Raw genomic sequence first — 15,846 nt, forward strand, 5'->3', positions numbered from 1 at the left:
CCCTTTCTCTAATCCCACACTGTATTATTTTTACTGTTATGTTTTACTAGCATAGGCTGTGGCCACAGTGAGGAAATATGAGCAGTGATTAATTAAAGATTAAAGTGTATGCTTGCATGTGTGTCACACAACTTCTTTAGATTTTAGAGAAATCTTGTATGTCAATATCTTTCTCAGCACAAATTCCAAAAAGGCCAGAAGGCTCTTATTTTGGCTCTCAGTTTAAGAAGGGACGCAGTCCACCTCTGTGGGGAAGGCACGGCACTGGGAGCATGAGGCAGCTGCTTACACTGTGCCCAGGATCAGAAAACAGAGAAGGGACAGGAAATGTGGGCTGGCCAGAAAAAACAAAAACAAAACAACCCCTGCGAAAAAATTCAAGGCCTGTTCCCAATCGCCCTTCTCTTTTAACAAGGCTCCACGTCCTAACGATTTTAGTTGGGGAATGTGCAGCCCAAAGCTGTTGACCCTTTCCACCTACAAGGACTCCTTTCCAAGAGTCTCCTCCTGCCTCCAGGCTGGTGCCACACCTCAGCAGATCAGGGTGCTTTTATGGTTCCAAGAAGCCCACAGTGTCAGCACAGGGAAGCACACAATTAGCGACCCAAGCACAAAAGAACTGTCAAACGAACACACTTACCACATGGCATGCATGTATGTCGGGGGGAGCCGTGGGCTGCTTACTGGGGTGCAGTTATACGACCTCATGATTCTTTCTGCCAATAAAAAATTTCTAAACAAACTTGCCACCAGCAGGTCCTGTCGGAAAAGCTTTTGGAAGAGATCTGAGGGCAGATAAAAAATAACAAGGAATCTTCAGTGATTGGTGCTTAGCACTGGAAGCCAAACAAAATTTCTCCCATCAAAAATTATTACAGACAAGTTGAGACTAACACACACACTTCCCACTGGTAACACACACACACACACACACACACACACACACACACACACACACACACGTATCAGCCTACATATGAACAATTACCCAAGTCCCAACCAACCTATAAACAAAGCACACACATGTTTTATAGCAGGGATTCTGGTTTCAAAGATAGGGCCAATGCCTATTCAGGAAATGGAGCCCTGGGCCTGCTGGGAAAGCATTACTGAGGTGAGAGCAAGGCTGATGTGGAGCTTGTTATTTGCCATGATTCTAAGCATCTGACCCCTGGTTCCTGCACCCCCCGACCCCTAGCCCTCCTTGGGCTCTGTGCTCTTCTTCCTATTTCCATCCCCTGTGAGTTCCTGAACTAGAGGAGCCACTGATCCTGTTTGAAGGCATCTCACCCCGAGGGAGCACATTCCAGGCGATGGTGTCTGTGATGGCCGTGAAGATCCAGTTCAGCTCACCCAGAGGGGTTCTCCGGTCATTCAGCCGGCCAGGAATCCTAAACAAGATGGCGTTCACATTAGTGCTGCCACGCTATTGAAATAGGCAAGGGAGTTGACAAAGAGGGAAAGCCTCAGGCTCAAGGAAAGACAGACTGGTCTGTGGCTAGCAGGCCTCCCAAAGTTCCTGACATTCGCATAGTTCCCACGTCTCTCTCCTTCAAGGAGACAAGACTCTACACAGGCTCACCCTCAGCAGCTCCTACTCTTCCCTCTACACGAAGACACATGGACAGTTTTCCTGTCGCCCTTGCATGTGTGGAATGAGCACAGCTGGCACACACAGCTGCCCAGCTCCACACACACAGCACAAGCCAACCAGGCTCTAAGACACACATCTTGTGCTGTCACGCCTCACCTTTCAGTCTGCCTCCACAGCCCTCTCTGGGCGCCACTGCTACGTAAGTGCTGAGGAGGAAAGTTTTACCCTCTATGGCCTACTTACCTTATAGCCGTTCAACTAGTCCTGAGGACCTGGATGGGGCCATGCTATCACAAAGAGTGCCAACCAGTGGGAAGGACAACAAAGAAGCCAGCAGCATGTGCATGCACGGAGAGCAGGGCAGTACAAAGGCTGCAGACACCCAAGTAGAGCTTGGGGAGGGGCAGACACTTCCACTATGGAAAGGGAGGTGAAGAAAAGCCGTGCTGAGCACTAACCCAGGAGCAGACATCTACATCCTGACAGGGCAGAGCTTCCATGTCTATGGCAAGCATGTCTCCATTGGAGAGCAGAGTGGTTCAAGGCCCTAAGGTTTGGGCAAGCTTCTCTCTGCTCTGTAGAAAGCTTAATTTTACCCACTAGGTAGCAAGTTTAATTATAACTGACTAGAAACTTTCTTCCTCCCAGAAGGAAAATGTTCACAGTGATTTGGTTGAGACTAGAGTGTGATTTTCTATTTATAAGGCGGAGCAGACTAATAGTTCCCATTATAGTCACCCATTTGATGGTACTGTCAGTAAGAACAACTCAGACAAAGACTCAGGAACAAGGCGCAGGCCAGGATAGCTACGTCACAACTGTGAGAGTAAGCTCTTTCCTGCCACTCATACCTTCAGGTTTAGAAACAAAAAAACCTTCCTTTATTGAGGCTTAATAATAGGACAGAAAAAAGTGGGGAGGTGGGGCAGATGACTGATGACGGTCAGGTGTATTTCCAGAGCTTAAAATGCTGTCACGGACCACTAAGTATCCTACTACTAAAGAGAAAGCAAGCCCAGAGGGGACTCGCACAGGGCACTGAAGACTGGCTTGCCCTTACTCCAAGCACTGGATTCTTCTTACCACTTCCTTTAGCACAGGGCGGAGTGTGGACAGTAGCTGCGCCCAGGGCCACCAGGTGTTTACATAGGGCAGGGAGGCATAAGAAGCCATGGGAAAACAAATGCCCACTCTCCCTGGAACTTCTCCCCACAGAGCTAAGTGGGGGTGGGGTGCATACCTCTCAAAGAGAAGACATTTTTTTTTTCATGACTGCAAAAACACTGCCTAGCAAGGCTCTTTATCCAAGCTCTCATAGTTGTCCACTGAGTGTCAAGAGTGGGACAAGCACTGTTCTTTACAGACTGTCCTGGCTGTCCTCCTACTAACACCTCTCAACGAAGGGATTCCCCAAACTACTTTTCAGTCACTCACTAAGACCCACATGAAGCTCTCTCCTGTGGGTGACCATTTACTACAGAGAAAAAGTGGCCACTTCAGCCGAGGAGAACCCATAGTACAGTGGCCCAAAAATGTAAAAAAGAGCTCTGTGTTCTCTCTCCATATGACAACACATAGAACACCACCAGCCAAGATGCCAGCCAGTCACCTGAGGTGGGGGACAGAGGCTTTACCAGAGTTCCAGCAGAGAAATGTTTGGTCTCTTGATCGCCTACATAGAGCCCAGCCTCCAGGATAACCGACACCATAGGACTTACAGGCCCCCTTACCTCAGGCTGCTCTTCCTGGCACAGTACGCCCTACCCTAGAACTGCCAGTGACCTCAAAGATACAGAGTACCTCGAAAAAGCTGGGAGCAAAGGTCAGATGGTGACTCTGAATGAATACTATGCCACCCACACCTGATTAGCCAGCTCAGCACCAAAGCACTATCTTCCAGTGAAATCTCAGGCTTTCAGCTTATACACTGTCCTAGGCAGGGCCAGAAGAGCCTCCCTTTAGAGGAAACTGACCACCAAGCATCCATAGTGTGCACACTTCTTCCAACAAGAGGTCCTCTGTGCCTCTCCCTGGCCCACTTTAAGCAACAGGAATGCACTTAAACATTCTGGGTCACACCTTCAGAGACAATTTGAAGAAACTATGGCAACCTTCAGGGAAACACAGCATTCATACTGGGAGTATATACGTTTGTCTTTTATCTCAGCCACCAGTAAGTTTGTTTTCCCAGAGACAGGGTCTCACTATTGTAGTTCTCTTGGCTGTCCTGGATCTCACTGTGTAGACCAGGCTGGCCTCAAACTCATAGAGATCTAGCTGCCTTTGCCTCCTGAGTGCTGGGGTTAAAGGCATGCCCCACCATGCCTGGCCTATCAGTCAATTGTAACCCAGAAACTTACTAAGGGGACACAGGATATAGTAAGGCAGAGTGTGGTTTTATTAAAACTGTAACAAGGCAGAAATGGGCTATGTGACCAGAAAAAGTGAAGTGACTGAGTAAATTTTAGAACCAGCACGAAGAAGTGGCTGTTAGATGCTAATGGTGATTTGTGACATCTCAACAGGGTGGTCAAGCATGGCACCAAGATAACACACACACTTGCAAGGAGAGCACTGGGAGAGCCTCTGTGCAGTGGGGGAGATGCTTTCCCCGTTACCTGCATCGCACATGTGAGAATCCACCCCACTTGACCCACAGGGAACACCTGAGACTCCCACCTCTTTGCTTGTTTATCGTCTGCCTTGGGTGGCACTAGGAAGGTGAGCCCCAAGGAGACGGCGTTCTGGGGGACAGTGCCTGCTGCAGTGGACTAGGAGATGTCCAGGGCCTCTAAGAACCAGAGAGTCTGTTTGAGCATGGCCTGTCTCCAGACTGGATGGTTACCAGTAAGAGTCCACACGCCTTGAGTTAGGTGAGGCCACCACAGGGCAACTTGTTCTCCAAGGTACAATCTCTGGGGATGTGAACAGAAGCTGTGTTCTTAGCAGTGAGAAGCGGCTGGCAAGATTCCCTACCTTAGCCTCAGTCACTGAACAGCCACCGAGAATAGCGCCTGTGTTGTCTGGGTTACGGAGTTACATGAAAACAAAACCAAACAAACAAAAAAACAAAAACAAAAACAAAAAAACAAAAGCCTCTCTCACGTGTGACAATCAGGACCAGAATGCCACAGCATCCTAAATCCCCTCTATCCTCCCTGAGACCACCTTGAAAACACAGGCAGGGCACCTGCAAATGTTGCAGACAGATATGAAATCACTCATGCTTACTAACTGACCAGCGGTCCAGTGAATGAGCAATGACGTGGCTGCGGCTCATTTGCACACACCCTTCTTGGGATGCCAAAGTGGAAGCAAGCCCACTCCTGTCCTTGAGAACTGTGGTCAATGTGCCTCACAGAGAAGCTGGGAGCCCGTCTGCATCGTCAGGGGCTGCAGCAGGACCCAGAGGGAACCAAGGAGCCATGACAGTCCAGCCTGAGACCCCCACCCCACTTGGGGGTTCTCTAGCCCCTGCTCCCAGTCCATTAACAAGCACAGGAGCTCTTTTAAAAGTTCATTCCTCGGTGCTAACCAAGGACACACTGTATGAGGAAAGTGATCACAGGATTGAAAGACAAGAAGCCAAACTCTAGTCCCAGCTGTGCTGTGGCTGGGCAACTTCTGCATCCTGTGTCTCGGCTCTGAGTCACGAATACTAACCTTCTGTGCTACACGGGACTAAAATAAACGGGTCACACTTGCACAGCAGATGCAGTGGCAGCCAGATACCTCCTTGGCAGGGGCAAGCCGCCTCCTCAGCTCTCCCTCCCGCTGTTGCTGTCGGCACAAGGGTTTATTCCCATCTTGTTCCCATCTTCCCACAGACACTGTGCTCCCTGCAGCTTTCTGCTTCCTGCCAGCACTCATCGTCCTTCACTTCAACACCCAGGCTGTCACTGTTGACCACCTGCTGCCATACAGTGACCACTTCTGAATGTCTCCACTGCCAGGGATGTGACAACCGCAGAGTTCTGGAATGGCCATCTGACGCTTTCCACCTGGGCCACGCTCTCCTCACCCTACTCTTCCCTATGGCCCTTATCACAACCTCTGCAGTCACTCAGCAAGACTCTGTCCACTACTCTGCACAAAGTCACCCTGTAGTAAGACTCTGTTGTCTCTAGGTCCTGACACTCACACCGGGCCTCGGTCAGGACAGGTGTGTATACACTGATGAGTAACTCTGAGAGGAAAGCAGGTGGGGAGGAGCCTGGACTTTGATGTCAGACAGGCGTGGGCTTGAATCTGGCCGGTAACTACCCTGTGGTTGGGGCCAGCTGCCTGACGTCTCCGAGGTCTGGTTTCTCCAACACCAAGTGTCGCAGCTAGCTGACTGGCCCCTGGCGAGGGGCTGCTGCCGTGTGTGCCACCTCCCGGGGCTTCTCGGGAAGGCGCTCTCTTCGCTCTCACCTACAGACTGGGACTGGAGGCATCACAAGGGTGTCCTTCACCTTGGGGAAAAGTGGCGGACACTGGATATGGCCTGGACTACCATCTGCCTTACAAGGTCCTGAGGACCAAAAGTAAGTGACCCTGGGCTGTACGAAGTAGGGCTTGTATCAAGCTGATGAACCCAAGTCTTTCTGGCCTTGGAGAAAAAAGGATCAGCTAAGACCTCATGACCCCAGAGCTCCCTTTGTGCTGCCACAGGGTTCCTCTTCCTTCAAATCTAGAAAACCACAAGGCAGCCAACAGGAAAGCAAGTTCCCTCGCTGCTCCTGACCTTGACTAAGCCACTGATCCATGGTTATAGCCCTCACCACTGGCCTTCCTGCGCCTGGAAAGCCAGATCCTAACACCCCTTCCCTGCCTTGGTCTCTGGGATCCTGGCTGAATTTGGGAATGCTGCCCCAACCCCACAAGCCCCCGAACATACTGACATTTTGGACTATCAATCTGTGCAGGTCACTGAGCAAACATGGCTCCCCTGCCTCACACACAGAGGCCTCTGCTTTATTCTTTGCTGACCACAGGCTGAGCTCAGCAGGAGCTTGGCAGAGGCATTTCCATGAGTCCCACTTACTCACCCGCTCCCTAGCCCTGGACCGGGTACAGTTCCCACCTCCTGCATGAACCTGCTTCAGCTGCAGGGAAGGCTGTCCCCATCCAGAGCCCTCTAACTCACATCAAGACAGTTCAGCGCTCTTCCTGTGTCCGCTGAGGATGCTGCAGAGCTCTCTACTGTCTTTTCTGTAGGGGCTTTAGGTGTCTCTACTTAAAATCTCAAAGGACAGTGGGCACCTGTGGCTGGAGAAAGGTGGGCTGAGCACTTCCCAGCCCTGCCTGGGCACACTCCACATGGGAACAAACAGCCAGGCCTCTGAAGGGAAGAATAAAGGATTCCATCCAACGCACTCAAACAGAAAATTCTCTTGTGGCCTCAAAACTGTCAAACTGACCAAGTTGGTGGCTGAGCCTGTACAATCTGTTGCCGACCTCCACTGCAGTCTTCCTCTTGCTGGCCTGATGCCACATGGCACAGTGCTGGAAACATCAGAGTTGGCCTCTGTTTGTCTGCTTATGCTACCCATGTCCCTTCTTAGGTCAGAGTTTCTGACTCCCCTGGGGCCAATTCCCACTCACTGTAAAAGCAGCTCTATGTAGTCTGTGTGGCTCAAGACGCCCTGGACATGACAGCTAGTGCAGCCCTGCTTAAGCTTCAGGTCTTTAACACATATCCACTTCTGAACAGCTCAGGTATTCCTCGAAGCGGCTGCTGTAGTTCCCTTTTATTATTCGCCATTGCTCCTCCATGCTAATTTTCTGTGTAACTAGATAATAAATTCCTATGGGCAATGACTCTCTTTCCTCGATGTGTATCAATCTCCTTATAGCTTTTGGCAGAGTTCTCAGCACACTGCATAATCTCAGCAGCCCACAAACCTGAGTCATAGAACTGCTACTTGAAAACAGTGGCAGCTCCCACTCATTCCTAAGACTCCCGATCACCCAGCCGATGGAATCCTACCTCTTAAGGGCAGCTGGTGGCTGTGGCTGGGGACAGGGAAGGAGTCAGCTAAGCACTATTCTTTTGTCCTCAGGGTCTCAGCTCTTGGAGTGAGGCTTCATGCTTCTCTGGGCATCCCAGAAACACTCTCCTCCTTAAAGAATGGGAACCCGGACATCCCTAGAGGGAGTGCTGCAGAGACTAGGGGAGACCAAAAAGATTCCAGCTTCCCTCTTGCCTCGTGTGACCACCTGTGATAATGAGCTGTAACTGTCAACTTGCTACACACAGACTCAGCTGAGCTGTAGTGCAGAGTCAACTGTCTAGCTCAACTTGGCCTGTGGACAAGTTTTTTTGGGGCACTGTCTTTCCTAAACATGGGTGGCATCATTCCCTGAATTTGGGTCCTGGACTGTTGGAAGGAGGTGAGCTCAGCACAGACATGCATGTGCTCTCTCTCTCTGCTCTGACTGGATGTGACCAGCTTGTCTTGCCGTCTTGACCTCCCTGCTATGTAATCTGGAATTGAGAGTTAAAATAAGTCAAATCCTTTCTCCCTCCTTTGCTTTAGTCAAGGTATTTTATCACAACAGAAAATGACCACAGGACGATCAACCAATATGCTCGCTAACACATACATTAGCCTTCCCTAAATTATTCCATTCCCCACCTGCACTGTCACATTTCAACATCACATTATCACCCTCGGGCACCCCTGTACACTCAGGCCTGCCCAGAATGCCCTCCTGTCTTTCTGATTTACTGGCAGAGTCCTTTACCAAGCAGCTCTGGTTTGTAACCTCTCCAAATACCTTCTCTAGCACCTGCTCTATCCTCCAGGGCCTGCACAGTCTCTGCTGACCCACACATCTTTTGGTGTCTCTGTGCCTCAACAGCACTGTCCAGGCTGGCCTCACGCTTGGCACAAACGCACTATGCTCACGTGCCCACGTGTGCTTGGCTGGTCAGTGGCGGAGCGCTACTGCAGGGTCACTACGCTCTGTGCGCTGATATTCAGCGTAAGCCTCTAGCTTCCAGGAAAATGGTGCCATCACACCAGACACAGGCTTGTTTGCACAAGGTAAGGACACTGGAGGATGGTCATAGCATGGTACAGTCCCACCGCCGTCTAAAATCCAACAGAAACACTGGCACACGGCCCTCAGTGTGCACAGCAGCAAACAAGCTGCAACAGAGACACAGTGTAAGAGCTGCACTGTCACAAATGACCAGACATAGCAAACAATCCGAAAGATCTATAGCACAGGCCTAACAGTGAGGGTCTTGGCAGGGCAGAGTATCGGTGTCTTAAAAATCCTTTTGCTTATCTGTGTTTAGTGACATATTTGCTAAGAACATAGTCCTTGCATAGAAAAATAAAACCCATTTCCTCCCCACCCCAAAAAAGTCAGTTTCTAAGAAGGGATGGTATTTAAAAACTAGATTCTTTTGCAAATAGAAGTCAAAATTAGGGTATGGTGTAGCTTTACTTTTCAAAAGACCACAGTGAACATGACAGTGTGGAGAACACTGTGGGTTCACTTACATACTTCAAACAATTCATTATTTGGAAATGTTCCCTGACAAAGACCGCAGGAAGTGGACCCAGCAATTTGCTTTGAAAACAACTCTGAAAACCAGGGCCAGTGCATACTGGTTGGCTCTTCAGTAAGGCGAGTGCTCCCGTCTCAGTCCACAGATGCATGCAGGGCCACATCAAGAGCGTTGCAGCAGGGACATAAGGCCGCACATGCACTCCTCTTGATGGTTCAGGACTAGAGGGCAGAGTGCTGAAGCCTGGACAAGGGGAGGGTTTTCCTAAGCCAACATTCTCCTAAGCTAGATCAGACCACAAACCACATGCCCTGACATCCTCTCCCACAACCCAATCATATTCCCTGTCACCTGAACTCCTCATACACAGGGTACACAACTCCAGCCATTCAGGGGTGTCAAGTGGTCATGGACCTGTGGCTTACACTGTGACCCATGGACAGACTCAGGAGCGTGTTCCCAATGCTATCCTGGCACTGGGAACCCCCCGCTAAACACACAGACACTGAAAAGCTGTTACCACAGGGCTACATTGAGTCAGGCCATGAACATGCACAGGTTTTGGGATCTATGGTTTCCCATGTCCAAGTATTGATTATATCTTATGATTCAAATCATTCTTCCTGGAGTGTAACTAAAAAGGCTGTGCTTGTGCTGAGGGGACGTGGCAGTCAGCTTTCAGTTGTAACACAGAGACACACATACACAGGAGGACACAGCAGCCATGCAGCCACACACACAGAAGCACCCACACAGACAGACAGACAAACACAGACACAGCAAAGCCATGTAGACACACAGACAAACGAGGACACAGCAGCCACTCAGTCTGTCCCATCCACCTCTTCATAAAGGTCTCATTCTTGAGAATTCATTTAAAACCTAATTATCTTCGAGGGTGCCATCTCCAAATACCAGCATACGGGGTCATAGGGCTTCAAGTAAGAATTTCCAGTGCATATAACTCATCCCACAGCACCCGAGCCAGAAAATGATAGAGAAAGAGAGAATAAGGGGGGGAGGGGGGGAAAGGCCTACATGTACATATAGAGAAGAGAAAGCTTAAACAGAGAAAGAAAAATATGCAAGGGAACGCCACATATTTAGTATAGGCCAAAGAGACCCCCGCCCCAATGTAAACAGTCAAACATAACACAAGCATGGTGGTGACAGGCAGGAGCTCACTTGGAAGGGCCAGTCCTGGCTATGGTAAGGCCTTAGGGAGATGTGGTTGTGCCCCAAAGGTAAAGAGTCAGTTACAAATCTTCAAAAGTCTCAGCGGAACACAGCAACATGCAAAAGGGTAACGAAGGCTGATGGTGCGTCAGTCAGAGGAATACTAGGTTTGCTTTAACATTTAACAGCAGCATAATGTATTAACAGAACAAAGAGGAATAACCTTAGCAACAACAGCTTTCTTCTGTCACCTCAACAGATGCAGAAAAGTGTGGAACAAATTTCAACACCAATTTGTGATGAGAAGGGTAACTTTCCACCTGACAGTGGCTAGCCATGAAACATCCAGAGCTCACCCTGTGCAGAATGTCTTCCCCTTCACTGATGCTTTAACACTGCACTAGAGGCATTAGACGGTTCAATAAAATAAGAAAAAGAAGGGACACAAAAACTTGAAAGGAAGAAGCAAAACTGCATACACTTGCAGATGACATAAATATAACCCTTATAGAATCTGAAAAACAACTACCAAAGCCAGTAAGTCAGTTTAGTAAGTTTGGAAGAAACAAGGCCCCTATGCCAGCCTCATTACATTTCTATATGCAAACATACAATTAAATATCTTGACACTAATAGAATGCAACACCTGAACAGTTAGAACTACAAAGCATCAAAAAAAAAAAAAAAAAAAAAAAAAAAAAAAGTAGCCCTCATATGACAGTGTTCCCAGAAGATGAAATCACTCCTGTAGTAACAATTTGGGAATTTTTGTTTCTTTAAAAAAACACAGAAATAGGGTAGGAATATGTGTTTGTTTTAATCCCAGGGGTGGGGATATGGGCTGCTTCGCAGAAGCTGACTGTAGTTTGCCTCATGCTCTGGCAGGGGAGTGACTTTGCCAGCTGCAGATAGTTTCTGCTATTATGTGATGTTTGGAATTCTGGGGACTTTTCAGAGGGTACATATATGCTAGAGCCCCAAAAACCCCAGTCGGTGGTTACTGATCGTTCAGGGGGGTGTTGTTTGCTGTTGTTTGTTAAGTAGTCATGAGCAAAGAAGAAACAACAAGAAAAAGAGATTAAATATCCTGATGGCGAAGAACAAACTTGCCCCAAGGAACTTTCGCCCCTAATCGGCAGGAAGTAGTCTAATAATAATGTTGCCCCTTTCCAAACCCCTGACTTTATTCAAAGATCTCTTTCCTTCCTTCTCTGTCCTCTTTTCCTCTTATTTAGTGTTAGGGGGTTAGGAGTAGAAGAGAAGGTGGAGAAGGGTGAAGAAGAACCCACAGAGTAGCAAACGTAGGCTACAAATACCCAGGGAAGTAAGGCTGGGACACCAAGCACAGCAGTAGTTAGCAGTGCCTGCAGTACCAGGCACTCACGGCACCCACAGCGTGAAAAGGCGAGAACTACAAAAAGAGGAGAACAAACTACAAAGAGTCTCTGAGATTAGTTTTTAAAAGTAAAAATAGGTATACTGCTGGGCACAGTGGTGGCACACACCTTTACTCCCAGCCCTCGGGAGGCAGAGGCAGGGGGATATATTCGTTTAAGGCCAGCCTGGTCTACAGAGTGAGTTCCAGGACAGCCAGGGCTATGCAGAGAGGCCCTGTCTCAGAACAGAAAACAAATGACAGAAAAGTGCACTATGTTCATGGGTGGGGCAACTGTGCTGTCAGAACAATGACCCCAGCCAAAACTATAGCCGGTATCACACTAGGATGGACTCTAAAGTGCTAAGTTCTATGAGACACCTAGAGCTTCACTAGCTCACCCAGTTTAGCAAACAAGCCTTATTGTACATTATATCAACCAACACAGGTACAGGTAGAAGGTGAGACAGATCAACAGAACAGAGGTGAGTTTCACCTCCACAGACCACTGTCCAAGGGACCAAACGTTTGACCCCCTCCACGCTGCTGCTGATGACCAGACGGGAGAACTCCAAACAGCACTGTGCACCATATGCAAAAATTAACCTAAGATGGAGCATAAACTTGAACAAAAATTAAAACTGCAGAACTTTTAGGGAAAAAGGTCAACAGCTCTGGGAGAGTCAGGCAAAGACATTCTGTGTGGGACACAGAATCCACAAATAACAGAAGAAAAAGCTATGAAATCAGATCTGAGCAGGACAAGCTTTCCTTTCAAGGACTGCTTTGAAGACAAAAACACAAGGTACAGACAGAGGTCTGACTGTTGATATCCAAATACATGAGGGCTACGAAGACAAACACAATGTGAGAACTGGCACAAGACCTGAACACATACCTATCTTCCTAAAGAATGTAAACCAGCAGCAGTGACACATGACTGCATTTCAGCATCCAGTCATATCCAGCATAGCTCAAGTCATGACGCAATACACATGGCCTCTGGAACTGTTGACCCTAAAAACGCAGGACACCAAGAGTGGACACATACCCACAACGGCAGCACATTCACACACCTGCAACAATGATGAAAAACAGCTGGGTAATTTCTTTACAGTATTAAATGTAGATGGCCAGCCAGTCCAAGACTGGTATTCGCCCAGGTGGGACAGAGCATGTTTCACACATGGCCACAGATGATTGTAGCGTAACAACCTAACTACACACCAGCAGGTGGGGCAAACTAACAAATAGGATGTGACTTGTAAAAAGATGCAGGCCCTATACACCCAGCATGGGTGATCTGAAAGGCTACACTAAAGAACCTGGATACACAAGTGCTCTACTTCCATGAGATTCTGGAAGTGCAACTTCAGCATATGGGAAGGCAGTCCCAAGAGGGCCTGGGCTTGGGATCAGGAGGGCTAGCGAGGTGGGCAACGTGAGCACACTGCAGACCTGCCCTGGTGGCAGCAGTGGTTCCAGGAGACCATACATCTGTCAAAGTTCATCAAATCATAGTTAACTCAGGGCACTTTATTGACTGTCTCTTGACAGTGTTGATCTGAAATCATAAAAACAAACAACACAGAGGAAACTATGGCATTTTCTTCAGCAGCAGATTGTCTTCAGCAGCAGATCTGCAGGAAAGGTAAAGAAAAGTGAGCTCGGATGGGAGTGCTGAGGCTCAGGAAGGAATGAAGATCATCACAAGGAAAGAAAGTGTGTTAATGTAAGTGCACACTAAGTCTGGAGGGTACCAGCACCACCTGCAGACAAAAGCACAGAGACAATGCTGATGCGTGTACGTATCTGGTAGAGGTCAGAGCTGAGGAGAGACTAGCTTTTTACAGCCATGTGACTACAGTGACAGGCAACTTCCCAGGCAGCAGCTAAACAGAAGCTGTCACCAGAAGGGCTCCAGGTGAGGCACAAGATCTGCCTCACCGTAGCCTATTGTGCTCTGCCTGGCAGCTTCCTCCAATGAGGAAACACTGCCTGCAAAACACACTGCCCCCTGCCTCACGTGACACCGCTGCTTGGGGCAGAAATGAAGTCAGTGCCATAGAGAGAGACTGATATGTGCTGTACTGGGACACAAAAACCTTTGTTTTGATGACAAAGGCCAGCCTTTGGGGGCCTCTGTGAGGAAAATGAAAGCAGTTCATGCTGTATGCAGGCACCCCCACAACAGCCTCCAAGTCCTGACGTCTTTTCTCCAGTGCTCGCCTGTGACGCCACTCAGTGCTCAGTCCCGAGTCTCTGTGCTTGCCTATCAGAACAAAACAAAGAACTCCTTGGAGGAGCGGTGTGTCAAGCACAGAGGTGATTTCATCTGTCCTCTGCCTTTACGGGAATTTGAGTAAAAGGTGTATGGGCAGAAATGACTCACTAAGAGTTGAGGTGATGGACACAGGTGACTGGGTGGGTGAGGCTTCTGGGTGCCAAGCAGAGATCCAATTTTCTGTGTGTTGGTGTCTCAACATACCTCCAGCTACTGTCTTCCTCTCCAGTGTTCAGTCCTAGGGCATTTGTTTCACTTAATCCATCCCGAACCACCATCAGAGTTGTTACTCAGAGGACTGTGACCTGAACATACTGATCAATTGCTGATTTCTCAGAGGACTGGTGATCTGTGCATGTTGATCAATTGCTGATTTTTCACCATAAAGAGCTGTTACAATTGCACTGGAAAGAAACATACTTTTAAAACAAAGCATGCATCTTTCAGTGATTAATAAAAACTAGTCCATATTGTGACTCAAATGGGGCAGCAAAGTAAATTACAACCACAGCCCCTATGCCTGTGACACAGAAGCCTACATACCTTCCCGAGTGAGGGTATGCTGAGGGAAGGGCATGGTATGGCTCAGATGCTCACTGCAGTGGACTGCCTGACACACGATGACTCACCCGCTCTGCATTTCCATTTCCCTGGCTCCCAAAGGGTAGATGACAATATCCCCAAAGGGCCCTTTAGAAAGCAGGTAGATAAAAAGCCCTTAATCCAGGACTGTGCACATACCAGGTATTCTGCAAATGTTATTTTGAAAGGCTATAAAAACCATGCAGTTTCAAGTCCAGAAAGAAGCCCAGGGCAGTGGGCACCTGAAGGCTAAGTGGCCCTGTATCCTCTGAAGCAGCAGGAGCACCAAGAGCAGCTGTGCTGCTCCACACACGGCCGTTAGCTCTTTAGAATGTGTTTACACAATCGATGTTAATCATGAATAATTTTTGTACACTCTGTGCCTCTAGTGATCAGAATACTAACTAATAGCCTCCCGGAGCAGGTTCAGCATCCGTGGGATCCCTGGAGCTTTCTGAGAACCCTAATATTTCTAGCACTGTTTAAGCGTTTCATTACTTTGTTTCAGGGCTGAAAAATGTCCCTTAATTTGCAAGCATGGATCTTATTGCCACTCTCTCAAAGGACTCGGAATATAAATATGCACCGTGGCAGCAACAGGCTTATTCATCAGGCATTAGGTGAGCACAGATAATTAGAAGCAGTGGAGGGGACTCAAGGCGGTTCGCTCCCCCTTCCTTACAGACACAGCAGCCTAGCAGAGAACAGATGCCTTCCCTAGCTTTAAGGCCACTAAAGTTAATGGAACACCTATACGTGCCCTGTGGTAACTGCTGGTAACTGCTAAGGCTACAGTGGGGACAGACTGGCATCCTGAGGAACCATATCTGGAACACAGCAATATGACAACCTCTGGAAACTGACCCTGGTCCCCACCATCTCCACCTGGCAGGTCCGAAGTGATGAGCTCAGCCCCTTCTCCAGTGATGACAAAGACAGAGATAACACAACTCAGGGTGGATTTCTGACTGACTGATAGCAGAAGAGGCGTTGTCACACCCAAATGTCATGAAGGTGGAGAGAAAACCAAGTGGCGAAGGCCACCGCTTGGGGTGGTCCACGGTATCACTGCTACTTGGTGTACATAAGGTCCTGGCTTCCATCCCCAACAGCAAAGGAGAAAGAACAAGCCAGCTTTCTAAGAGCACAAAAAAATGGCCTGTAGAGCCTTCAGTTCCTACCTGCAGTTGCTGGTGCAGTTCTCATAGGCCACAGGTCAAGGCTCAGTGAAATGCTGCCCTGGCAGCCAAGGCTCTGATCTGGAAGCATTTTGTCCCCAGGGGCTTGAACACAACATGTGTGGTTGGAGTAAGAAAGAACTATGAGTGTCA

General features: G+C 48.5%; 1 protein-coding gene across 3 annotated transcripts in view; it reads right to left on the reverse strand.

The window, feature by feature from the left end:
- The window catches only part of Rptor (regulatory associated protein of MTOR complex 1), a 285,695-nt gene that overhangs the window by 101,376 nt on the left and 168,473 nt on the right, over positions 1-15,846 (reverse strand). For all 3 annotated transcript variants that reach the window (XM_021639555.2, XM_060386278.1, XM_021639564.2), the window contains 2 exons: positions 1,291-1,391; positions 641-785 (listed from right to left, as the gene is read on the reverse strand). In XM_021639555.2, the coding sequence (XP_021495230.1) occupies positions 641-785; positions 1,291-1,391 (246 nt within the window). The remainder of the gene's footprint in view (positions 1-640; positions 786-1,290; positions 1,392-15,846) is intronic.

Source organism: Meriones unguiculatus, chromosome 7, assembly GCF_030254825.1.
Source record: "Meriones unguiculatus strain TT.TT164.6M chromosome 7, Bangor_MerUng_6.1, whole genome shotgun sequence".
NCBI classification, from domain to species: domain Eukaryota; kingdom Metazoa; phylum Chordata; class Mammalia; order Rodentia; family Muridae; genus Meriones; species Meriones unguiculatus.